This window comes from Sitodiplosis mosellana, unplaced genomic scaffold (assembly GCF_009176505.1).
Source record: "Sitodiplosis mosellana isolate CC-2019 unplaced genomic scaffold, AAFC_SMos_1.0 Smas_scaffold_6167, whole genome shotgun sequence".
NCBI classification, from domain to species: Eukaryota; Metazoa; Arthropoda; class Insecta; order Diptera; family Cecidomyiidae; genus Sitodiplosis; species Sitodiplosis mosellana.
In genome coordinates, this window is record NW_022601408.1 from 3,676,320 (window position 1) to 3,704,282 (window position 27,963).

At 34.7% G+C, this 27,963-nt stretch overlaps 1 protein-coding gene across 1 annotated transcript; it reads right to left on the reverse strand.

Annotated features, from left to right (window-relative positions):
* Positions 1 to 705: 705 nt before the first annotated feature.
* On the reverse strand, positions 706 to 27,950 carry LOC129575630 (retinal homeobox protein Rx). Its single transcript, XM_055459506.1, has 7 exons — positions 27,376 to 27,950; positions 27,148 to 27,252; positions 17,511 to 18,356; positions 17,324 to 17,407; positions 17,162 to 17,244; positions 2,589 to 2,751; positions 706 to 2,476 (listed from the first exon to the last, which is right to left on the reverse strand). The coding sequence occupies exons 1-7, from the start codon at positions 27,611 to 27,613 to the stop codon at positions 1,917 to 1,919; spliced, it is 2,079 nt and encodes a 692-aa protein (XP_055315481.1). The 5' UTR covers positions 27,614 to 27,950; the 3' UTR covers positions 706 to 1,916.
* Between the last annotated feature and the right edge of the window lie 13 nt (positions 27,951 to 27,963).

Consider the following 27,963-nt stretch of genomic DNA (forward strand, 5'->3'; position numbering starts at 1 on the left):
TCACTTCGTTCGACTGTATGACATTTCAGTTGGCAGACACATATATGTGTAAACTGTCTGCTCGACATACATTTTCGTCTAATGGTCTAATGCCATTATCTAATCATCGTTTTTGTTTGTAGCAAATGTCGTTAAGCTGTTATTCGATTAGCTGAATGTTGTTGACCAAGTGCACTATTCATCAACACCTTTGAATCGACCAAAACTATTCACAAATAAATTCTCTTTTCCTTAATTTTCGTTTTGATCATTTTTATTTATGCCTTTGAATTATTTTTAAAATTTTTCAGTATCTGGGAGGAATAAATTCAAGTTCAAAAAATTGAACTTGACATAATATTAACATGAAAGATAAATCAAAACAAATACAATGAAATAATAATCTCAAAAAATGAAAACATTATATTATATCTCATGGGCTCTGGAAAAAAATAAATGTTATTTTATTGCACGCAAACAAATGTCGAAAAATCGAATAAAAACCAAATTTCATCGTTTAAGCAGATAATTGCTTTAATTGATTGATTTTCTTTACAATTTTAACTTACAAAGAACAAATATAGTTGCCTTCTTAACTTAGCCTAACTCGCGTATACTTTATTTATATTCATTAATTATTATTTATTTGTTTACTTTTTATTGATAATTTCCATGATTGACATCATCATTTTAGTGTTATTATCAAGAATAGTTTATTTAGTTCCAACGTATTATGAGCTGACATCAGCAGTGCTAACTGAGCCCAGTAACTGAAATCAGTTGCTGACGCGTTTAACCCAATAATTGCCACTGGTCGGAAATCCAACCAGTCAATTTTTCGAATTAAGCTCATACCTTTTCATGAAAACATATTCTGGTATTGGTTTGACAAGAATAAGTTTTTTTTTTTTAAGTTTGTAGCTTTCATTATATGCCTATTTACATTTAATTTAATAAAATGTTTAACTTGAAAACCCTGTCCGAAAAAAATCTTCAAATATGGCTGGCAGTTAATGGATTAAACACTACCGTGTTCTCTTTCTGTCGCATTCACAACTCATGCGGTAACATATTATTTGCATTCTTTCTTTTCGCCTATTTCCGAATACAGTCCGTTTTTGCGATCACCATTTAGTCTTACATTGCCAATACATTACTCATGGAGATTTTTGTTTTGTTTATTTTTTCTTGTTTGTAAACAAATTTGCCTATCTTTAAGCATTGCCTCTGTATATTTCGTATGGACTATATACTAAGTACAGAGGCAATGCTAAAAGATAGGCGGATTGGTTTACAAACATGAACCATGCTGCCGTGCCTTGATTATTATACTATTGTTGATAATGTTCAATGGTTTATTTATCATTTCCTCAAAAATGGTTTTCTATCATTTACGTAGGTTATGAGAATCATTATACGTACATTATTTAAATTATTTGAACTTATGAAGGGTGGTTCATAATTCCATGCCATTCTCTAAACCGCAGATTCCTTACCAAAATGAATCCTGCGAAAAAGATGCCTACACACTTGTCTACTTTCTATGAGCCAAGGAATCAGTGCCACTGATTCAGTGGTATAGAAAATGGCATGGAATTATGAATCACCTGGTATAGACATGAAAAAAATTCTGTTAGCATTTAGTAATTGCATAGGTCGTAGTCATCACTGTAATCCAATGCGAATCACAATGCTAAACGCATTTTCGTTTTAAATTATTATACAAGTTTGCACTTGAATCGAAAATTATCGAATAAAATGAAAAACAAAATAGAAATAGTAAAATTGACTCTAGTTCGCCTCTCATGAATGTCCCATTAAACCAAAATCCAAAATCTTGAATATAAACGCATCATCAGTTATCGAGTAAAACAAAGTCTGACAAAAAATTTGAAGAATATCATGGACAAATATATATCTGTGGCTCATAGTAATTATTAGGCCATAGCTAAACCTTTATTTATACTTTCCAAATGTTCTTTAGCTTTGATGCGGAGTGTTGCTATGGAATTGGTTCGCATGTCGGTGTTAAGGCCGATATCTTTGCTATTTCCACCGAGATCGTTAAGTGTATCACTGCTGTCATCATACTGATTCAATTGTGTTGGCATCAATTTGTCATTTGAATTGGATAAATTTTCCGGTGACGATGATGAATTTGGTGATATAATCCGAGAATTGTTCGATCGTGCGCTAATTGCCTGAGAATTGGTGCTCAGATTTTGAGGCGATGAGATTGGTGCGATCGGAGGTAGGGACTGTGATTGTGTTGCCAAAACGGCTGGCGGCAATGGAATTTGATTTGGAGGTGTATGCCGATGTGTTGCCAACATTTGTGATGATAATGCAGACGGACCGTTTGGATGCTGAGGCGACGATAAACGCATATTTTGTGGATGAGCTAAACCAAGGCCTGACATCGCAATATTTGCTGGCGTTAAACTTAGCGGTGGTGTCAAATAACTCGGATAAACGGTTTGAGGATGGGACAAAAAACCTGAGAAAAACAACAATCAAACCAAAAAAAAAAAAAAAATCGAATCAATAAATTAATTGCACTTTTTCACTTGTTCGAATTTGTGTGAAAATTGTCGGTCGAGTGTTCTTACCGGGTAATGCCGAGAGAAGAGGTGGCGACAGCCAAGTATCCATTGGCAGGCCGCCATTGCAGCCCATACGATGAGGCAATTGAGAAAAATGTGACAGACCCAGACGTAAACTTTCGGATTTCTCTTGCCGCCGCCACTTAGCGCGCCTGTTCTGGAACCAGACCTATGGAAAAATAAATAACAACACAAAAAACGTATAAATTTCAAGATTTGAAGGGGAAAACAACCAATTGATTTTATTTTCTTTCGTATTTGTAAAATGTTTGCGTCGTTTTCATTGTCGCATTGAATTAAAAGGCGAGTAAACAAAACGAATGGATGAAAGCAGAAGGAAAAAAAAAACCGCCGTCGAGTGACAAAAGACAGAACAACGTTTTTTCTGGTAGAAACGGCGCTTATTATGTTGTCTATTACACTCAGAACACACGGCAGTAGCTCCGCACAACACAGATTGTGCATTATACATGCAACTTGGAACGAAGAACGAGAGCAAAAATCATGGAGAATGAACCTAATTAAATTGTTGGCACGTGCACAAGCAAAAGTTGTATCTTATTGGCTCCCATTGTTAATGCAATCATGCCCTGAGTACACGCACAGCACTACACAGTACAATCGCAATTGTATCCTATATTAATACATTGTTTCTTCTGTAGATGTATAGATTTCAATACACATAAACATACAAAACACCGGCAACATCACATAATGAAATGGCGTTTACAATCTTGTTTTTTACCATTGTATTATGTGATATTTTTCCTCGGTTATCACTGTGACACGTCATAATAATATACTTCCGAATGTTAGCCTAGAAACATGCTTTCAATGCTTTATTGATATGAAAATTGCTACTTAAACATGGTTTCCACTTTCTTTTATGTTTTGTTGGGCGTAGATGGAACGTAACTTCAACCATCTAAAATCAATTATTTTATGATTGATTCATTGATTAAGAGAAAAACAAATTGCTCCAATTCCGTATGATAAAAGTAGAAAAATGAAAAGAAATGACGAATTGAGAAATTGCCGTGGATAGTGAAATGAGCAGTTTGAAATTATTCGAACCAACAAACATGCAAGACCAACGTTTAACATCCATTGTTTCGGTCCATTCACTTTATTCACTCTATTTGAGAGAGTGGCTTAGTGATCAAATTGGAGCTGTCAATACATTTAGGGTTGAAATGTGAATATTTCAAATCGTTTTTTAATTAACCCAAAGGGACTAGGATTTGTGTAAATAAAAACGTGTGTTTCAGATTATATTCGCTTAAATTCACCCTGCTTGAAATGAGCATTTCGAGCAACGGTTTATCTGCCTGGTAACAAAAATAACAACAACAATAACAATGATAATATCAAGAGTAATCAGATATGTTGTGTTACGTTCAATGGTGACAGTTTCAAGAGCTGAATGAATGAAATGAGGAAGAAGCGATCAAGTACGGCACATTCATTTGGCATACTCTTCAGTCGTTCGTCAAATGTATATATGTATGAGAATACAAACGGAGAACGGCGTCTATATTCGCTCTGTGATGATTCGACCCCAAAAAATAAAGTCGACTAAAAGTAAAATACCAACAATGACGGTCGTCAACAAGGAACCTTTCTATTAAAATTTGATATTGTTCTACGTTTTACGTGCATACAGTCACCAGAACCAGAAAGTTCAACAAATAAAAATGTGCTCAAAATATCACCGTATATTTATTTTTGCCGATTCGGTATTTTTTTCTTTCAATTTCTATTTATTTATGTGATTCGATGTATGGATATGAGCCATTGAACGATGAATATCAATTTGCTAAAGTCTATCTATTTCGGTTTAGCCAATTCTATTTGGCCGAGTTTAGACTTTGAATATATTCAAAATTAATTTAAATTAGCAGATAAGAATGGCTCTTTGAAATTTCTTCCTGCTAACAATTTCGACGATACTGAAGGAATCATTTCGATTTTGGTTTTGGTTCTGGTTTTATTTTATGTGCTCGTATTCTAATTCGGATTTTCTATTTACTTTATCTCCTTTTGATGATTTGCTCTGTGTAGACTTGTGTGTGTGTGTGTGTGTTTGTACATGTGCACATTTTCGATGCGAAAATCCAAATTATCGGATGCTTGCTACACTGAAGGGAGCTAATAACCAGAAAAAGGCGATTGTTCGCTTTTTTTTGTTCGCAAATTAAATTAGTCCGATTGCAGTCCTCGCACTGAAGCGTAGCGGCACATTTGTTGATCGGATGATTCGGTCTTTGCAAAACAGCCGTGGAATTGTGCCGCTGCTGCGGCTTTGATCATATAATGCGGTCTCTTAAGTGAAATTCGACACTAGGTAGTGATTCAATGCTGCCGCCGACACGAGTTTAACATACAACTGGTTGCGTTTGTGTGGTTTGTGCTTCTTTTTGTTGTTCTTCCGTAATTTGCACAATTCAAATTACGCTCAAACAGGTAAAAACTAAGAGTGACATTGTTTTCCTCTTTCTTCCTTTATTCGTTCTCTATCTCTCAATTGAAATTAGACTCATACGGCGTCTCTCTTTCAATTCGTGCAGAAAAAAACACACGTACACATTATTCTCTATTGTTATACAAAATAAAGGGATCATTAGGATGGAAGGAGATGGAGATGGAGATGAAAAGTGTGTCTCAATTAAGAATGACGAAAAAACAAAACCACCAGAATTTAAAAACATTTAACAGGCATTTCGCACATTTCACTTATCCCGACGATTATTTGTAAGGTAGATTTTTTTTTTGAAGGCAAATACATATGCATATCCGACATTCGTAAATACATAAATACATTTACTTCCATTTCCTCAACGCATTTTATTCAGCCGAAGGATATTTTTGCCGTGTTGATACAACCAGCTTCTACGATCATTGATTTGACAAAAAGAACAGCGTCACCTGGGGACTGAGTGCAATGTGCCATATCTGTACAAAAATATCTACGCATACTTCCACCGTTCGCACTAACACAAACGCGCACTCGTTATAGCTCACTACAGAGAATAAAATAAGAGAAATTGAGAACTGCCCAAAGAAATTTTTCGGGTGTTTTTAAATTGCCCAAAATGGGCAAAAATACCACTTATTCTACTCACTGGATCACTATATACATGATTCTCTATTTCTGCAATCAGTCCGCAGATGGCGCTTGACTTATCTTGTTTGACGTTGCCCATCTGTTTATACAAAGGCTCATAGAGGCAACAATGCACCAAAATTTTGGTCGATTTAATAGTAGCACTGCAATTTGGCAGCATAAAAACAATTCACATTGACGTGTTATGTCCAAACAAAAGAAATTCGACAATTTCGATCCATTCGCTTGAAAATGAGATGATGTCTGCTAAAGTGCCGAAAATATATAAACATATATGGGAATATTCATGGATTAAATGATCATGAAAATGATACATAGCCGAGATAAAGTGAAAAAATGGAGAACGATGGAGAGAAAAAAAAAAATGACAAATGAACCACTTGTGATAAATGAAGAGAAAAAAAAAAAAAAACGTGTTTCCTAAATGCTGCAAATTATCTGAAAATAATCCCTTTTTATTTATGTTTCTTTTTTCCCACTATTAATTCTATTATTGCTGCTGTTGATCACAATGTGATGTTTGAGCACCGCATCGAAATACTTTATGTCGATTGTCGAATGTCATCTATGTATTACTCATCGAAAAGTTGCTCACAATTTTTGCAAGTCGATAAAATTCTCACCCATAAGGTATAAACGTGTCTATGTATATTGTTTTGTGTTGTTTTACAGAATCGGCAAAGTACGTAAGGGCTGCCAATATTCTCACAATATATTTACTATTTCAATCTTCACTATCTCCGTTCGATCTGTTCTCGCAGTTTTTTAAATTGCATTCAAGTGTTTGGAGGATACAAAAAAACGGCAAAGATCCTGTGCGAACGTATACTGGATGCATTTAAATTTGTTTGTAAACAACCATAGCTTATATGTGCGCAAAGATGTGTGATAGAGAAAGAGAAAAAAAAAATAAAATCGGAGAAGAGAAAGAACAAAAATAAAACCCGAAACAAAAACAGCACAGCTTCATTATTAGCAGTATTAAGAATCATTTACACAATTATTCAATGTTGTTCCTATTTATTTGTGTTGTTATGGTTGGCTTAGTTTTGGTTTGTTGTTTAGTGCTGTTGCCGTCGCTATTATATTATTGCTCATTCATTCATACACGCGCGCGCTCCATTTTTATTGGCAATTAATGTGTCATACACATTTTTCCCTCTCGCTCATGGCTGCCTATCACTTTTCATACAATAGATAGCCGTGACATAAACAGTCGGGAAAAGTGTGTATTAGAGAGCGACAGAGTGACACACACAGAGAGAGAGAGAGAGAGAGAACCCAATACAATACAACAATAACAATCTGATGACGAGACCAAAGCAACAGGAAAAACATTGAATTTTGCGGGTTAACGCACACATTTTTAACGGATCTCAACTGTATAGGTGGTCGACTTGCAACAGTTGCAACGAACTAAGAACGAATCAGTCTCGTCTAATTCGAGGGGTTTGTGTGATAATGACTATGTGTGCGTTTATAAATTTCAAGTACATAATTTGCTTATACACACACACACACACACACACACACACACATTCGCTATGTTAGTGAGATCTGAAGACACTCTCTTAGGCTAATGTCCCCGTTGGCTTCAAACGTCGCACTGTTGTTGTGAGCCATAGGCCAGAAGGCCTATTCACGACATGGGTTTATGGAGGGTTCAACAATAATATACATCGCACTTATGTTGTGTGCACTGTGCACTGAGCATGAAATATGATTGGAAACACGTCGGTTTCGTCTATATTATTCGGGATTAAAGGATCATTAGCACAGAAAGTATCATTTGTCAGTCGTTTTTTTCTGAAACATTCATATATGATACGGAAAACCCAAATTTCGCGTACGTAATCGAACATAAAATCATTATGAATAAATCCAGTCAGAACGCATAAAATATTTAATAAAACGTTCTAATGAAATTCTAACTATATTTACTTTCGTCGTTTCTTCTGACGTATAATTCTTGATATAATTCAATAAAAGCCAGTGGACATCTACTATCGTGTTTAATTGAATACTGTATAGAACAATAAAAACAACTAAAAAGAAAAATAATTTCCGTCCTGTACGATGTTGAATGATGTATTAAAACGCAAATTTTAACATAGTTGTCATGAATGTGTTTTTGTTTCTGAAATGGAATCAGTTAACTTCATTATGAAACCTTGATTAGAAAATAGAATTATGGGATAAAATTTTAGCGAGCAGATGTTCAAATGAGAAACGGCAATGCCAAACTTGAAATCTACAAACAACCTGCACAATAAAAGGCACATCCGAAAAATTCACGTCGAAAAAACAATCATCGCTTTATGAAATTCATCATTAAATGCTATACGGTTGGCCCTCGTTCAAACAATTGCTTCACATTTTTGTATTAGATTGGCGTTTCGTATTTATTGAATATGAAAGAATCAAATGAGTTAAGAACATTTCGGAAAGTTAAGTTGAAACAACAAAAATATGAAATCGGCCTGGTAATCGTTCGCATTTAAGTGAGTTTTCTTTTATTTAAACAGTTAAAACACTTCACACATCGCCCTTTTTCAAGTCAATGAAACAGAAAATGAGAATTGGCAACAACAATTGCAACGATATTCAACGATAAATAAGAGAGAAGCTAGAAAAATTAGGTAATAAAAAATACGAGGGTTTAACACGATGAAAGACCCTTAAACTGTGCTGTAATCAACTTGGCACAAGGGGTAGGTGGTTTCCGTTCGTCCCTATGTTTGCTTAATTTTTATATGATTTCCAGATCCTTTGAACATTTCATTCGCCTTGTGATCCGAAACGCAACCTTTTGCCTTTTGTTTGTTTATAAACTTCCAAACCGATAAATGTCACAATTTGTAATAAAAGTGGTCCACAATACAAAAATCGTTGGTTAGACGACTTAAAAACACTCTGATTACGAATTGATTGGGTTCGTATGGGCGGATGTGGCCATACATACATATATATGCATGCATGTTAATCACTTAAGGTGAGACGCACACACGATAAAATATGAACACTCATTGTCCTCTGTTCATTTGATGATGGACTTTTGGGCGGTTCCACTTCGGTATCTTTTTTCTCGCCTCTCATTCGAAGATTCATCATTTTATGACAGTATATCTGTTTTTTCCCTGTTTTCTTAATACAATGAAAAAGATAGAATGCCAACGAATATCTCATACAAATGCTTTAATTGTGTCACATTTCAAAAATCAGTTATATACAATCATATAATGGATCTAATTGAATAACACTGGGAAAAAAAAAATGGAGAAACAAGATGAACAAAATAATGCCGAAATCCCTTTTTAACGTTCGGCATTTTTATCGAATGTTTCAATCTTGATAGCTTCGGTATTTATCATAACAAAAAAAGATCAGATCCATCCATTAAAAGGACTAAGGTAAGTATGAACCAGTTTGAAGTTTCGAACGAGGATGAGTATTGAATTTTTATAAAGTGTAAATCCATGTGATGGCTAATGTAGTTTGGTTTTGTATTTCGATTATTTGTATAGAAGAATTAAAATGATGCTGATCGATATCAAACTTTTTTTTTTTAATAAGCCTCGGAAAAACGGCTATTACTACAAGCGAAAAAAAATGCCGCCACTTAACTAATACTACATGATTGCCAAATAGTCAACTGATTCGAACAGAGTTTCAGTCAAAAACATTTTGATGTGAAATCCGTGATCTTCGATCCACTTTTTATGTAATAATCTAGACAAATGTTCATTTTATACAGAATCATGATTATTATTAATAATAATTTTATTCTGCTAACAGGGTCCACAGAGTTTAACAGAAATGGAATGACCCAAATGCCCAAAATCGTGTCAACTCAATTCAAAACGTTTTCAATCATCCAAAATTGTATATCAACAACAAAAAAAATTGCCTTATGTTCAAATTCATTAATTCAGGGACGAGATGGCGATAGAAAAACATTGATTTGATTCAATTTAAAAAGTTTGACGAACAATGATGTCATTATGAGTGGAAAAAACTGTTTACCGCAACAAGAGCGAACGACAGTAAAAATGGGGCCCAGCGGCAATTGATAAAGAAATGTGCACTTTACACACAGCACGCACACAAAAATAAAAATACACATGCTATATAGCGAAAAAAAGGAATTTGCAATAATAACCCGGAATGTTATTCGTCAACAAAATGAGATATTCGTGCCCTCGCTTTTATTGCATCTTAATTTGTATAACATTGTTATTACATGCGTATTGTAGAAAAACAACATAATTTAATGCGCTGCGAGAATGTTGTCGCACATTGAAAATATGACGCACCACAAAAAAGGAGCGTGAGCGAGCGAGTGGCACAGGGTAAGAAAAGCCAGCCGAAAAAGTCAACAGATGCATATGTTATGAAAAATATCGAATGGGTGTTTTAAGTGTGCAATACAGTTACAATTACAGTTACTTACTGTATAAGCGAAAAAAAAAAAGATTTATGTATAAAACTGAGCAGAAATTTTAATAGCTCTCTAATCAAATTTTCATCATCAAAGCACTGTGACTAACAATGCAGAACAATGCGGAAATGTTGATATAATTGCGTTAGAAAAAGATTGCAGCGGTGCACTCACTCTTGTTCACTTTCGATTATATCAATTCATAATTCCTGCGTTTTCAGTACAACACTGCAGTAACCGAATGACTGTAAATTGTCAAGCGTGTGCTGGTAGAACGATCCGAACGACAGGGAAACCCGCTGGTTTACTGATCAAAGTGATAAGCAATTTAAATGGGGAAAATAAATACCGAAATTGTATCAGACAAAGAGCACGTTATCATAACAAAGAAAAAAAAAAACTCAAAAAGTTTGTCTTTTCCCTCTCAATCAATCCAAATTTCAACCAATGTTTGTTGTGGAACATTTTCGATGTCCCAATGAAGTCCCATCAAATACGTTTAGAAGGTTACATTATGTTATTAAAAGAGATAATGGAATAACCAATTACAGTGTATTTTACAAGATTGACTATTTACAGCAGTATGTGAGAGATTCTTTGAGTGGTTGCATATTGCTAAACCAAACTTAGAGCTGAACTGTGACAATGTAACATTTTTATAGCACTGAAAAGGTAAATTGTGCAACATTTAGCTAAGTAAAACAGCTGCATTACATTATCTCTACGGTACAAAGAGGAGAGCAGAAAAAATCTTTAGAAATTCTTTGACATGTATAGAACCAATTGCTTTAAACTCATGCCTACGACATATTTAGCGGCAAAAAAAAAATTGCACGTAGAGTAGTAATTGGAAAATGTACGATTCAACCGTTTTGAACGCTAATTTATTTATTTGCACATTGCATCTGATGAAGAAGCCAATTTTTACCGTATATTACACGAATTTAATGAGTATCTTGTTTCAAAGTATTGGAAAAAAAAATCCGTTAGCATAGCGAGCGCATTATAAAACAAGTCACTTAGGTATGTGATGTATTTTTTTGTGTTTTCGATGAAGTTAGGCGAAAGAATCAACTTATTACGATTACGTTTTACACTTCTTTCCGAATTGAAGTGGAGTTGAGTTAAGTACGTTTGATTCATCAGGATTTCAATTTATACGCTTTTTCCACAGCTTTGGATTGAATGCACTATACACACAATTAATTTTTCGGTTTTTTTTTCCTATTTGGAAAATTATCTGCATATAAATCGTCGCATAACGCAATGCGAGATAGCGTCGTGTTAACCACTTTTCCATTGAAACGGTTGTTGTCTTAGCTGTTAGTTTCATTTGTGCCAATCGCTTTTATTTGTAGCTAAGATTGGTATGTGGTGTTTGTGCGAGCAAGCGTTTGCAAGTGTTTTTTCTCTTCGTTTTTCGTTCATTTTTATTCGAAGTGTATATTTCCCTCGTTGACTCTGCAGCATTGCACGCGATACGGCGACACTAATAAATTTAATTATTTTCGACAAATGTGTGCGTTCAGATCACTATCTTAAGTATCGATTAAATAATAGTAACGACTGTTAGACATGTGAGTATTTTTTTTTCTCTCTATATCTCGAATTCTATCCGCGTCAATTTCCAGGTGACATTTAATATTCACATGCCTAGTAGCAGTCGGTGCGATAGATTACACACGATTAAGATAAAAAAAAAAATATCCGATTTCACGTGAATATATATCCGATTGTCTCAAGCGGATGGAGTAGAAAATGTTTAAGTTCATTTTTGCTAATTTTACTCCTGTCCATTATAAAAATTGTAAATTTGTCACACGAAGAATTAATTACAAAGGGAAGAATGGAAATAAAAATGTTTCATTCTAAACGGGTTGTTTTTTTATAGTGTTCAATCCTATCGAAAGGATTTAATTGATTTCAACAGGAAACCAAAACCGAATTTTGCTCAAAGATTATGTATTTATATTAACACGAGAAAAAAAAACTAACAAACGAATCGCAGAGGAATTCGTTTCTTTCTGAATTATCGATCTAACAATTATACGCGTAATTCTGAATCGTTTCGAATACATATTTTTCATATATGTTTGCTTTTCCATGCCTTTTTCCTGTTGTTTTTCGTTCGGCGTTTCTTTCTCTCTCTCTCTCTCTTTCTCTCTCTCGCTGTTCATTCTCGTTTTTTCCAAATTCATTTAATCTCACATTGTTTTTGTCAACACGCGATTGTATCGTATCGCCTAACTACACCTCATATATTTCTCGTTGGGGCATGTAACATACACAATTACAATTAAAATTAATTTCACCGTCTGATTTGCACTGATAAATTTATTTAATTAACTGATAACAATCGTCGAATGGAGAGAACACGCACAAACCCTGTCAACTCAACGGTGCTATGTTCAGGCAGCTACAAATTGTCAACTAACGCTATCGATCGCCAATTGCCGAGTGTATTTCAATGGTGATTTTACTTTGGTTTTTTCCTTTTTTATGCGTGATTTTTGTGTGTGTTCTTTTCCATCAATTCGTTCATCCATAAATTTGGCTCCGTTTAAAAACACGATTTGCATAAAACCCACCATAATCAAACATTGTATTTTACATACCAAATCGATTATGAAATTAAATAAATCGGTAAACACAATTCGGCCCAAAAGAACGAAGAGAAAAAAATTAAATAAAATCACATATGGGAGAGGTATTGAATTTGATCTATGCACAATAGTTGATTTTCAGTAATTTTTGCTATGTTTTTCCCCCCGGTCGCTCAGAAATAGTCCCATCCATTGTTCCTTGACATGTGAGAGCCACATATTCAAAGCGAATAAATTTCTAAATAAACTAAAAATAAATGTTTTATTAATACGAATGAATGGTAATAAACAAATTATGCGGCGCATACATTTTATAAATATTTTTATCATTTTCTCGTTAGTTTGTTTTATTGTTTACTCTACTGTTGCTCCCCATCGGGTACAATGCACACGCACATGTTCAATCAAACCGATGGCAAGGGTAATTTTTTGTTTTGTCAAGCTTTATTACCACATATGAGCCTTGTTATTGCTATTTATTTATGCTAGTGAATACCTTATTCGATATATACTTATTTCATTTTTCTAGTTCACCTTTGGAATAAACGATTTTCTGTACCTTGTCGATTTTCATATGCGACGAGCGACCGAGTGATAGCCCATCAAAAATAAAACTGTGACAATGAAAACCTAATGGTTCTCAATATGTTTTGGGTCACAGTTGTACGCCGAAGTGCCATCACATTATAGGTGTTGTAGTGGAAAAAGAATCACGAGGGATAAGAAGCGCTACAGAAGTGTTGGTGTTATCGCAATAAAAAATACATAGAACAATACTCAATGTATTTGTTCATCGAATTTACACAGAAAAATGAGATAGAATGGAAAGAAAATCCTGAATAGCCCATTATTCCAAACAATTCAATTTTTTAACATTTTATAATTCATTCTTCTTTTTTTTTCGGTTTACAATCATCGAATCCATTTGATTTAGTCATCAAATGTTGATCAAAAATACCAAATTGTGCACAAAGAACCGATGTGCATTAATTTTGAAATTACACAACGTTTTGGTGCGGAAAACCACAAACTGTTGACATCAAAGCCATTTCATTCGGGAAATTTGATCCATTTGGCAAAGCAAATATGGCAAAATGTTCATGATACACGGAATAAGCACAATACGTTACACAGCCATGCTGTCAATCGTCCGCTCTCAATTTTCGGAAGCCTTGAGAAAATGTTGACGAAAACGTATGTTATATATCATATATGTATACACTTCGTAAAGCTTGATGAACTGTAGAGGGTTTAGCAAACATTTCGGAATACTCAAAATGGAAACCACTATAAATACATAATTCTGTCAATTTATCGGAAAAATAAATGTGCATGGCTTAAATGCGGTACATGTCAAATCAATTCATTTTTACCTCAACCGCCCAAAAACGAATGCTACCATTACACACAATGAATTAATTTTCTGCACAAAACCGAAACGAATGTGTCAAATTACTCTTTGCGCTTCCCTCTGACAAAAAGCTATGCGTGTGTATGTGTGTGTGTTTGTGAGTGAGTGAAACACACTAATGGAATACTCGAAAGGGTTATTTGCTCACCATTGACAAACGAAGGATTGATTAACTGTGGCAAATTAATAAAGTCTCCCATTGTCAATGGAATGAAGTGGAATAATGATGTACGTCTGCGGATGAACGCGTACGCACATCAAAATGCTTCTCATTCAAGTGAGAAAATTGCTTAATTTGTATTTAATTTAACTCATTTCACACACTTCAGAAATCCTAATTGAATTTTGATTAGAAATAACACACAAATTGAATGAAGTAAGAAGATGCGTTGTGTATTCGTGTCAATGGTAGTACCATATAGCAGGTTTTGGTCTATTTCGTTGACGTTCAACCGTTTTCGGAAACGTCAATGTTATCTTTTCATGGCAATTCATTCGAATGATTTGACGCATTTACCGAAAGACATTCACTCCATTCAAGTTACAATGACTCTTTTTTTTCCCACTTATTCATCCAATTTTCCCTCGGCATCCATGAAATGAAATCAGCAAACGATAAGGAAGTATTATATTTACATATATCTCCCGTTTGGTTCGAAGAAATCGAAAAAAAAAACGCATATTCGATACGATGCTCAGATTTTTTTTTTTTAATATTTGCTAAAAACCTCTTTACATTTGGCACAACTCTTTTGGGATTTTTCTAGTTTTGAATTGAATATCCGCATGTATAAATGCCATTTATCAATTCGCTGTGCTGCTTTTGATTCCGTTATTTTAAGCTGTTATTTTTACCATTACCTCTCATTCATCTTGCCGTCAGAGGAAAAAATTTTTTTATTGGATTTTGCTATTTTGAATGAGTAATGTATTGAAATGAGTTTAAAAAGCTTCATCGCACTGGAAGTAACCGCATCATGTTGAAACAAACAAATAAAAAGGATGCTTTCCACTTAATTCGCGTTTCCATTCATTTTCTTTTCGACATATTGTAAGTAATTCCTCTGAATACCTTGAGAATAAGAGAGTTAGGGGGGGGGGGGGGCTTTTTTGATCATCTGCCATCAAATGTGCGTGCGTCTAAACAAACAATTTGTAAAAAATTCTTTCGATAGCAGCAAAAGCAACGGAAAAATTTTAACAAATATGCTACTACCTTACGTATTTAAATGCCAAAAACATGCGATCTAAATAATTATGGTTTTCAGCATGAACGTAATGAGAATTCATTTGTCTAACTCAGAATTTATGAATTATGCATTCTGAAGCGCATTCGACTCTTAAGTGTTGCAAATAGCATGTAAACTTCCTTGAAATGAATGTTCGCTCATTTTACCGATTTGCTTTTTCTTCTCCTTTTAACTTCTGCTTTTACTTTCTCTCTTTCTCTTTCTCACGAATTTCAGGAAAACAATTTGTATTTTTGTAGTTATCAAAATGAATTTCCATCACACGACCTCCGGTAAAAACGAGCGTATTTTGTTTAGTCAATGAAACCGATTTGTAATTTAACACCATAGAAAATAAATGCTTTTTCAAATATGACTCGATGTTTGTATGCACATCTTGTGTGCATGATAAATGGAGAGGAGAATTCGAAAGTGCCATTTCGAGCGTTGTTTGCAATCACATATTTCATGGACTGACTGATGCAAATTTCATTCGTAAAAGCAATGAACCATCAAAACATATATTTCCACCACCATTTTTTATTGGGTTGAAATATATATATTATTCATTCATTCATGTGTGAATTCATGTCAGATGGCTGTGATTCACCCGTTCGTCTACCGCACACAATTAGAAAATCATTCAGCCCGTTCGGTTGAACGCTATTCGTACTCTTCACTGCATTCATTCTTCGAATTTCTGTATGTGAATTATGATTGTTTGTCGTCTATAAAACGAAAATGTCGCTAAATAAATCAAATTCAATTCATCGCTGAAAGACGCCTCTCGACACATTTTACGGGATTTCAACGTGCAAAAAATAGAAAACTAATGTATGATAGAATTTATTTTATTTATTCTCGTCCACATTGGATTCAATCACAAAATTCTTGTAAGATTTATACAGAACTTGTACTTTACATAGTATTGATTTATTTGATTGAAATGTGAACCGTTGCAGATTTATCAAGCCATAAATTTAGGCGGAACGACTAAGTCGATTTGGAAAATTCGCCCACGTGAAAAAAATCGACTTGAAAATACACACATAATATCCAGTCGAATTAATTATTATTGACGTTTTTGGGTTAAAATCACACATACAAACGCATGCAAACACACCGACGCACATCCGTTCAATTCAATGTGATTTAATTAAAGTTACCATATTAAAATCGTTTTGTGTAAACATAAGAATTCAAAATAATTGAGTATAACAGCTTACGCCAGTCTCATTTCAATCAGATTAGATTGGGAAACCACACACTCGAACATTGGGCCAAACAGTTGTACGAACACATTTTTGGGTTGAAAAATTAAATTTTCTCCTTGAGATTACAATTTGTTTGTAGACTTGTCACCTTTGGCAAATCAGCTTATCGTCAAATAAATTGATTCATGCTTTGCCCTACCTCTCTCCTCGCTCTTCGCTTTGACTCGACAAAGTGCTTGCTTATGCTCTAAATGCCACCAAATTGCGTTTTTGTGCGAATGCTTAAAACGACCGACGATATTCTTGTAAATGACTAGAGACACATCTACCAAAACAATTGGATTTGTTTGAATTGTCTAGAGAAAAATTCCAAATCAAAATACCGAAACGGAAAGCAAATGAAAGGAACAATTTGTATGTTGCCCGAATTCATACCCAATCAAAATTTGTGGGCGAATTACAATCCAAAGCGGACAATACAGCTTGAGAGTTGTATGATATATATTATTACAACCAATATATACGATAGCGATATGAAAGAAGAAAAAAAAAATATGTACCTGGACTCTAACTTCGGGCAAGTTGACTTTCATCGCTAGTTCCTCGCGTGAATAGACGTCAGGGTAATGGGACTTTTCGAAAGCTAAGATGAAGTTGAAAGTAGGAATTGAATGGATTTTAATCGAAAGAGCGAACAAACCGAAACATTTCGATTGACCTACCTCGTTCCAACTCGTGCAATTGGTATGTTGTGAATGTAGTACGGTTGCGTCGATGCTTTTTCTTGTTGCACGCATCATCTGGTGCTGTTCAAAGCAAATGGAGAAAATTGGTTTGTGAAGAACCATTCACCGAAAAAGTTGGATAAAAAAATGGAGATATAAAATGAAAAAAAAAAGGTACACTTACCACCGCTTTCATCTTCACTGCCTGAGAGATTTTTGTCGTCGTGTTCACTCGTATTTGTTTGATTCAAATCATCGCTGGATGCATAGTTCACATTAATGTTCGTGGCACCATCGTCGCTGCCTCCTCCGCCGGCGCCGCATCGATTGGCATTCAATTCGCTACTAATATTCCGATAATCACCATCCGAAATTCGATGGTCGTCATTCTGCATTTCATCAATATTCCTCGGCCGAATCCCATCGAAATTACTTAAATATTCGAATTTATTTTGCATAATATCGCCACAGTTATTCTTATACATTTTATGGAACACACTGTTGTTATCGCTATCGGCACCTGCATCGTCCTTGGCATGCTTTCGCTTCGTATTTCTATGAATCGAATTTAGTCTATTGTTGTCAGTGTTGCCACTGCTAGATACTAAATAATTATCACCGTTCATCGATACTGATTCATCAAAGTCGTTCTCATGCGAGTGATTGTTTTTGTCATTCGCAGTCGTATTCACGTTTGTTCCAATGTTACCGTTGTTGCCATCAACACCACCTCCACCACCATCGCCGCCGCCGCCGCTATACGAATCAATACAAGGACGATTCCGTTGATCCGAATTGTAATACGATTTCTCCATAAAATACGATTTGTGCTCTTTCAATGCTGCGACGTTTTGGCTATAATCGTAGTCGGCATTCACTGGGCCCGTTGTCGATTGATCATACGCACTGCCTGATTGACATTTATCGGCTTCGAATCGAATGAAATGCTCTTTTGTGATTAGTTGATTGTCAGACGCTCTAATGCGCTTTAATGCATCCGAACGCAAGTCATTTACGTGATTCTTTCCACCTGAAAGCATACATCAATTACACACGGATTTTAGTTTTGAATTTACAAAATGGTCGGTGGATATGATTAACAACGGCGATAAACAATAATTTTGATAGCAGTAAGTTTAATCGTAATAAGTTTGATCAACAAAAATTATTATGGTCAGTTTGAATGACCAAAGGTATTGCTTTATAATTGTTATTGCCACATTCCATCACATACATTCACTCACTTCCTCTCTCTCTCTCTCTCTCTCTCTCTCTCTCTCTCTCTCTCTTTCTATTAGCTCTGTTTTTCTGTCTCCTCAACTTCACGCTCTTTGGCTTTGAACTAGTAGCTGAGTCTTTTTTTTTCTTCGTATAATACATACACGACACTTGGAGCAAATACCACTCTCAAGCGATAAGAAAGTAGCAGAACACACGTACAAGCACACACCGAAATAAAGTGGATTGGCTTTATGTTCGCTCCAGCCTTATTAGGTCGACAAATTGAAAGCGGTCATTCCTTTTGATTTGCTGTGTTTCCATAAACAAATAATAACCATTCGTTTGCATGTTAACCTGTTATTTTAATGAATAAACCATTAAAGTTACGTTCTTTTTAATTGAAAGTTATTTAATATCATTTCTTTGTTTTTGTTTTTGTTTGACTTGTGCGCAACATGCGCTGAACGCGCACTTACGCCGCAGCTCAATAAGCATTAAGTTTTTTTTTTTTCATATATATTCTCTCTATGACATTATTGATTTTCCATTCCATTCTCTTATTTTCCCGTTTGCACACAATGATAGTTTCTTAATTACGTTGAATAATGGAAATTAAATTAAAAGCCCGTGTAGAAACACCGTCAATCAAACGGTCTACGGTAGACGTACTATTACACTAAGCACGGTGTAAATTGTCTGGCGATTTTCCGTTGGGGATGTTAATTCGAATGCATACATTGTGTGTTGGCCCGTTAGTGGTTGCTTCCTTGCTTCTGATTCGTGCATAAATTGTTTGGATTTTTTTTTTCATTTTATTATTGTGTCCTATCGTTTCATGATTTGTTTTCCACATTCGCTTATTAACGCTGATTTTTTTCCTTTCTCCTTTTTATAATTTCCGCTTCACATCCACTCGACATTTCATTTGTACGTTCACATTACGGAAAACCAATGCCAAAGCGTTGCTTCTGATTGCATTAATTACGACTAATTTATGAATGAAAAACTAATTAGTTCTTAGGATGGAAAATTGACCGAAGTTTTTCTCCCTTTAACGTTATTTGCTTTCGGCTCGAATTGCGGAAAGCAAATAAAATTCCTGAGCGCTCACAACAATCTGCTTTATTGTCTTTAATTGTGATCGCACTTACAAATATCGATATGGTGTACTTGTTATAAACTATAAATTGCCTTTGTGAATATGAAGCCACGTTTATTCAACTAAATGACACATCAAATTCACTCCTTCTGTGAAAACGGGAACAAACCCTTTTATTGTTATAAATAAAATTCTATCACACACTATCAAAGTATAACCTCGAGCCTTGCAATATTACGTGCATGCTCAAAACCATGAAACTTTATTTGTGTGTCAATACATGATCTAATCACATGTGTCTTTAAACTGCGACTGCAACTAATTTCATTTGAAAACTTTTTTTTTATTTTGTTGCAATTTTCCATAGTGGAGTTGAGTTCTCGAGATAGTTTCACAAAACGTAATGAAACTAATCGGTATGCAAACCAACATAATTAACCGCTTAATAATTGAATTAATTTACAATAAGAACACGAACTTGTAAACACAATGACGCCAAAGCAAAAACAAAATTGAAGAGAAATATTAAACTTCGAAGTTATTGTATACCGAAATTCATAAATTATTTTAATAATTATGATCGACGCTTGATTTGCGTAAGACAAGAAAATCGTTTTAACCAAATATCATGTGAAATAAAAAAAAAAATGTGTTAATTTTTTTCGCTGCATTAGTGGACAGCACACACCAATTCCACGACACAGCAAGTGCGCTTCAAATCGGGCCATAGCCGAAGCGAGGCATCGATTTTTATCGCATTACATAAACTTTCACCCTTGAAACTGGACACACATTTACAATTACTGTTCATTGGGTTTATTGCATCGATTTGATTGCGCGGACCAAGCGGAAAGAAAACGACTTTTTGTGAGAGCCGGTGGGCTAATTGTAATTTGAGAACACATGCCACCGGCATCTATTAATCGCTGTCACACCATATAAAATGATTTAAATACTTGCGTAATAATTTTTTGCAAGTAATTTATGGGTTCATTAGGGTTTTATGACTTGCCCTCATAACTGGCGTAACTTTTAATTACAAATGTAGCAATTTTTTCTAGGTCATAGTATACACTATACAGCTTTACATTTTTGGTTATATTATTAATATGTTAATAAAATTGCTAACATACTAATAACCAAAAACCATCATAGGAATAATTGAATCGTTGCAACAAAAAAATTCCCTCGGAATATTTGAGAATTGAATCGAAGCATGGCATTTGTCTACGAACAAAGAGCAACAACGCAAGTTTTTGAACCAAAGCGACACAAAGCGAATGTGAGAAACAAATTGCAACATAACGAATCATGTTGCAGTTTAAATCCAAAACAAAGTTTGGTTTAACCCCCACTACGAACAACTCTTCGTAATTTCGAATATGCATCCTGACCATTTGGAAAAGGAACAGCATTTTAATCACTTGTAAAGCGAAACATGTTCAATCATGTTTGTGTGCATTTTTCAACAGAAACGAAGCGAGCGGCTCTGTTGTTCGTCAAACATCCGAGCTGGTTGAACGATGATTCAATGGGAAGCCATCGATTTTATTCATTGGGATTTGGGAGCGATGGACACATTATTTTTGCCAAATTCCGCTCGGAAATCGGAGTTTCGGCCTTGTATAAATTCGTCCATATAAACCAATGCAATAGCAGCGGCGCTCCGATGTTTTCATACCAACTTCCCATGTAGACGGTCGCAATACAGCTGAAATTCGAAAAAAAAGTTGAATTTTTCTTCGATTCTTGTACAGTATTTAACCCTCGGAAGGACCCCTGGGTCCAGTCAGACCTTTTTCATTTTTGATCGTTAATTTAACATATTTCTAATTTAGCTAGCAACTCGAGTTTTAAGTTATCTGCCTGAAATTTCATCGAATATCGATCTAGCAAAACAAATATTACAAAAAGTCCTTAAAAAGGATGATATAAGGATATACAAAAACTACACCTTCGAACGAATTGATAAGAGATAAGTGATAACTATCATAAGCAAAGTTGATGAGCAGGTTGAGTACTACAACTTTGCCCAAGACACTAATTCGTTATATTTTATCAAATACGCAAAAAACCACGGAAATTTTTTCTTATCAATTTTCGCGGGACTGATAAGAGATAAGGAAATTACATCTTCGAAAAAATTGTAGCTCTTGATCTGATCCACAACTTTGCTGAAGAAAGATATCAGTTATCTTTTATCAGTTTCGCGAAAAATGAGATGGCATGCATACCTTATATCCATACAAGCGCATGTAAATGTATACGGATCAGCGCCGTAGCCAGGCCGGCGCAATGGGTGCATTGCACCCTCCAAAAATTTCAAAGGTGCAACAAAATCGGGTGCAAAGTCGGGTGCAAAATCGGGTTTAAAAGGTGCAACAAAAGAAAAATTTCGATTTTGCACCCTCCAATTTTTTTTTCTGGCTACGGCGCTGATACGGATCCAGCCAGACCCGAGGGGTCCGCTCGAAGGTTTTAACCAATACATTCAAATATAGTTGACACATACGAATGGGATAAAGTTTATCGCAAAAGCAGATGTCAGCACCAACAAATATACACAAATGAGATGACATTTATCCCATTCGTATATGTCAACTATATTTGAATGTATTGGTTATGACACTTTAGTATAAAAGTAAACTTCATACTATTGTGTGTGCAGAGTGCCACAAAGCAATTTTCGGCTTGAAACTGCAACATGAATTTTTATGTTACGCTTTGTTTCTCACATTTACTTTGTGTCGCTTTGGTTCAAAAACTTGCGTTGTTGCTCTTTGTTCGTAGACAAATGCCATGCTTCGATTCAATTCTCAAATATTCTGAGAGAATTTTTTTCATCGCAACGGTTCGGTTCAATTTATGTAAATAATTTGCCAATGAATTGATAATATTAATAAAATAATCAATCTTATCAAAAAAGTTGATATTTTTTCAATATTTTAATAACGAATTAATGATAATAATTGATATTTCAATAAAGGCACATCTGTACTATAGTGGAGTTTATGGAGAATACGATATTTCAACATAAACATGAATTCAAGGTGTCTGAGATGCTCAAAGTGCTCCTAATGCAGATTATTAGCGTCCACATTTAAAAAAAAATGAGAGCAATCGGATTGCTTTATAGAAATTGCCAATTGATTTTCTGATTGTCATCGTCAATTTTTTGTTCACTTAGCGCAGTTATCGCATGCCACGAATTAACGAAGACTTCATTGAACTGGACATGGTATAATTATCGGTCCAGAATCAATTATCTCTTTCTTTCTCTCTATCTAAACTCGATTGAAATAAAATCAATTTGGCATTCGTATGAATAATTTAATTAAATGGATGAGTAATTTTCAAGATGGACTAGTTTTGGTTCAGAAATTTTTTTTTTAGTTCTGAAGAAAATCCAGTCCATTAATAGCGGATGTCAATGAAACTGGTGATCGAAAAACAGCAATTACGATTGGTTCAATGAATTAATAGTTTGAAGTGGCATGTAGACAGTAGCCAAAATGATTAGCAGGCACGCTCAATTTTCGATAATCAAGTAGCAGCCTTAAAACACACAAAACCGTCTAATTAGTTTTGATGTTTTCTTTTAAATAATATGATTGATATTAGCGTTTCAATGAGGGGCACGGGTAAAAACTTAATAGCCACATTGATGAGGTAGAATGGGAACAAAAGCAGATGAGCAAAACCATCCAAGAAGCTGATGGAAACACATTTATATAAATTGATCGTGTGCGATGCGGCTACTAAAAATGTATGTGAAATGAGAAATTGATTGATTCTTAAATTTGATTTCAATTGCACCGAATAAGTCGAAGATAAATTAAAGGAAATGCCGTGCCATCCATTGAGTAAGATAAAAATCAGCTCTCGCTTCAATTTGCCGAACATAGTTTCAATTAAGCCATCGCTTCACGTTCGACGTGTGTTTCGGCATGCTTCTTCTCTTTTGTTTTTTGTTGTCCTTTTAAAACATCATTCTTGTGGTTTTCTTTATAAGTTCAAAATCGTTTGTGTTTGTTGTGATTTAAACTCATGTAATACGCCCATTTCGTCATGCACCTAATATAGTGAGTTAAGACACTCAGAAGGATATTGTATATCGACAATGACTGTTATGATCGGCACACACTTTGTTGTTCAGATTCTTGATTCGTACACCAGTCCACATAAGACCCAAATTTTAACATGTTTGATGTGTAAACCAGACTGAATGACTTTTAACAATTTTAAATTATCAATATGAAAAAAAAAACTATCACCATCGCTCTATTTAACCCGCCCCAAGAGAAACGGCCAATATGTTTATACGCTGTCTATCCGCCGAAAATACACTACAATATATATTCACGCTTATTGGACGCCGAATTCAATATATATTCTAGTGTATTTTCGGCGTATTCTTCAGCGTGAAACATATTGAAACATATTCAGGCGCCCTCTGATGGCCATGAATGCATTCATTGATTCAATATGTTTCACGCTGAAGAATACGCCGAAAATACACAAGAATATATATTGAATTCGGCGTCCAATAAGCGTGAATATATATTGTAGTGTATTTTTGGCGTATAGACAGCGTATAAACATATTGGCCGTTTCTCTTGGGGCATAAGCCCAGCAAAAGGCGGGCAATACAAAATCAGTTATAAAATGGGAACCCGATACAACATATTTGTATGTATGGAGACATATTTGGTCATTGTCAGTCATGTCTGGTTGGTGATCTGGGGAATAGTTTTCCACCAAGTTTTCGCTTTTTCGTGATTCCTTGGAAGAACTAATATTTTTTTCCGTTCATTATTCAACAGAAAAAAAAAACAGGGAAAAAATTCCCTGCTCTGAGCAAAATTTATGCAGTTGAAGGTTAAGGTATCTGGCATCATATCTTTTATTTCGAAATGTACTTATATGTTCTTCTTTTCCTCGAGCAAATCCAATATCTTGAATCGAAAACACTTAATCTACTTAATTTCTTTAATATTTGAACACCATTATTAGTTGCATATGAAAGAGTGGATATTTTGAAGCCGACTTGTAATTATTTTTACTCCATGTTTGTATTTTTGAAATGTAAATATCGTGATCTTGCCACTGTGAATTGAATTCAGATCGTATTTTCCCCGACGTCTGAGTCTACATAAAAGTCAAAATTCATTACGATGGTTAGACATGATTTTGTTCTTTCTTGCCTTAACAAATTAACATTGAAAATGCAAATTTGGTGTTATGAAGTAATCAAATCTCAATTAAGAGAGGCATGAATAAGGATGAATTGAAAACTTTGAAATTAATCATTGCAAGAGTTTTTATGTGTGGTTGTAGTAATCCTTATTATATATTGACCATAACACCAGACAGGCGGAGTGATATGCATGTCACACTCGCTTTAGCTTGAAGTCGAATAGAAAGTTTTCATTTTTGGTTTTTTTACTGATGCACGCCAACTGATAAGGATAAACAATCTTTAAAGTTGGATTAATATAGTTTTTGGATCGTGTTTGCGGTGGTTTTTGTGTGCGCAACTATTATTTTTACAACCGAACGAACACTTCGCTTTGGGACGCGATTTCACTCTCTTTTATTTTTATTTCTATGACTCAATTCTCATCAACGACTTGCAACTTTTCGGTTTATTCCCCACTTTGTGCTGTTATTTTGTTCTTTTCTCTTCATTTTCACTATGTCTCACTGGCGCGCGCTTTTAATTCGGGCTGACATTTTTTTGGTTTTTGTTTGCAAATTCTTTACATTGGAATTGCATTCCGAATAAAACGGCGTTTGTTTGGGATATATATACACACATAGAGAAAGAGAAAGAGAATGAGAGAGAGAGAAATAGACAGAGGACAAAATTTATCACAACAAACTTAGCTGGAACGGCGCATACAACGAAAGCATGGTAATTTAGAACAATAAAGAAATGTGAACGGTGAAAAAACAACGGAAAAAATCACTAGACACAGAACGCACATAATAACGAAATCGAGTTTTTTTCCCATTTTATCCTTCCATTTCGTGTTTGAGTGAGGGAGAGAGACATAGAGAGAAAGAGAGAGAGAGAGAGAGAGAGAGAGAGAGAGAATGTGTCAATCTGAAAGGTAGAAAACCTATACCCAAAATTGCGACGGCATGTACACAAGTAAGTGAGAAAAGTTGATGGCAATAAAACTGAGGAACGGCGCGATTCATTACGGTAAACAATTTTTGCGACACACTCACACATAATATTCCCGCTTGAATGAAAAGTTTGAAATGCAAACGACGATTTCGACTTTGTTAAACATTTGTATATGAATTAAACTCATGTCAAAAAATTCGAGCCTTGTGTTTTGCTTTTTTTTCTATTCTGTTGCTGTTGTTCTTCGTTGCCCCAGCCAATATGAGGTATTGTGTCGCTGTCGGTTGCACAAGCCACAAATCATGACACGAATCAAATTGTAAATAGCAATAAAATGGAGCGAATTCACTCAATTGTCGCATGTAAAAAATGGGAAAAAGGCTGTGTAATAGCCTTAAACAAAGAGAATTAACTATATACAAATCTCATTTTTCAGTTGAAATATAACTAAGCCATATTTCTTTCTACCACAATTTTCTTATTAAGTGTGACGTTCGGCATTTTATGGTTTGTAGGGAAAAAAAAATCAACGTTATATAACACATACATGCATACGCCCGCTCATTTGGATTAGTCTGCATTGACTTGCGACGATAACGAAAACAACGAATATATCGATTGTTTAATTAAAGTTAGACAGCATGACCAAAAGTACAATCATAATTATTTCCCGAATAAATGTGAACGTGAAGTGGATTTATACACTATTTCCATAACGAGTGCTGAACATTGAGCCTTTTTGGGCCGCGTCGAATGCAATTCTGATACGAAATTATAATCGCTTGTCGCTCTCGTCTGCAATCACTTGGCCTTTCAATTACTAATTTAACTGGGAAACGACCAGAATAAAGCTATTGGTTGCAGGTCATGGGACGCTATTAAGTACCTTCACATCGATTCGAAATATCCTAATAAGAGTACAGAAGCAAGCACGTATTCATGAAATTGCAAACAATCATTTGCACACGAAAAAGAAAAATTTACGTTAAGACGTGACCATTAAATGGGTTTACAATTCAATTAACATATTTATGAGTTATGCAAGAATGCGCTCGTAACTCAACATAGCAACTCAAATTATTAGATTCATTAGAAAATTCGAAGAATAGGGGAAAGCAGAACTAATTTATCAATGAGTTTTCTTAAACATTAATATTAAAACCTATATTTACTAAATAGCTATTGACCATTTTACGACTTCAGCTAATCATCAAAATGAGCGAAGCAACAAATAACCGTCGGCATGTTACCGTTTTAGAGAAACACATTTTAGAATCAAAGCTAGAGAGTGTGACTTGAATCACGATTTGAACTTGAATTGAGTTTTTTTTCTTCTTCTTTTTATAAAAAAGGGTATATCATTTTTACCATCCAATAGTTTTTCACAGTTTTTCAACCCTAGAATGGCATCAATTGTGTGCCTTGGCGTAATTGTTCCGAATTTGCGTGAGGTGTCACCGAGGCAGATTTCATCTGAAATGTGAGTGAAAAAAAAAAAAAAACACAACTTTAAATGTCTAATCTCAAATTGGCTACACATCCAATGCACACTATTCGGACAATCAGTTGAATTGCTACAAAAAATATACCACTAACCATCTTTATAATTGTCTTGTATTAGGTTTTCAACGCCGCTGTCAATTTTGAATTTTTCCATTATTCTTTGAAAGTTTTTGACATCACGTATACTTTTTTCCAAATGTTGATGTTCGCCGGCACTATCCGAATCAGCACCGTATTCACTGTTATGCTTGATCAGTTTCTCTAGAATGTTTAGTGTTTGACGTTCACGTTCTTGAAGCTGTTCCGATGCGGGCATAGATTTAATGTCCATTTTATAGAATACACAAAATCGATTTAAAAGTATCGCACTTGATTGTTGTTCCTCTTTATTTTTCTCTCTCAATAGATTACTTATTGGAAAACGGATCGTTCTCAATGTAGTTTCAAAAATATTGCATCCAAAAATAAATTTCGATTTTATCAAAATTGCTTTTCGATCGGATATCAATCATTAAAATCACTTAAATTGTTAATTTCTTTGCACATAACTATGATAACTCAGTCATCACTCATTAATATTTCTCATTTTTTGACTGTCATTAATTTCGGTTGAAAGTTGCACTAGAATAACTCACAATAGAACACTTGGATAAATCATTTCATAAAACACGAACGATCGAA

Bases quoted from the DNA above. Each gene is read 5' to 3' on its own strand.
- LOC129575630 (XM_055459506.1), bottom strand. From the start codon at position 27,613: ATGGACATTAAATCTATGCCCGCATCGGAACAGCTTCAAGAACGTGAA. The intron at 17,408-17,510 runs GTAAGTGTACCT...TGCTTTGAACAG, and splicing joins CAGTGAAGATGAAAGCGGTG to CACCAGATGATGCGTGCAAC. The intron at 2,477-2,588 runs GTAAGAACACTC...TGTTTTTCTCAG, and splicing joins TCTTCTCTCGGCATTACCCG to GTTTTTTGTCCCATCCTCAA.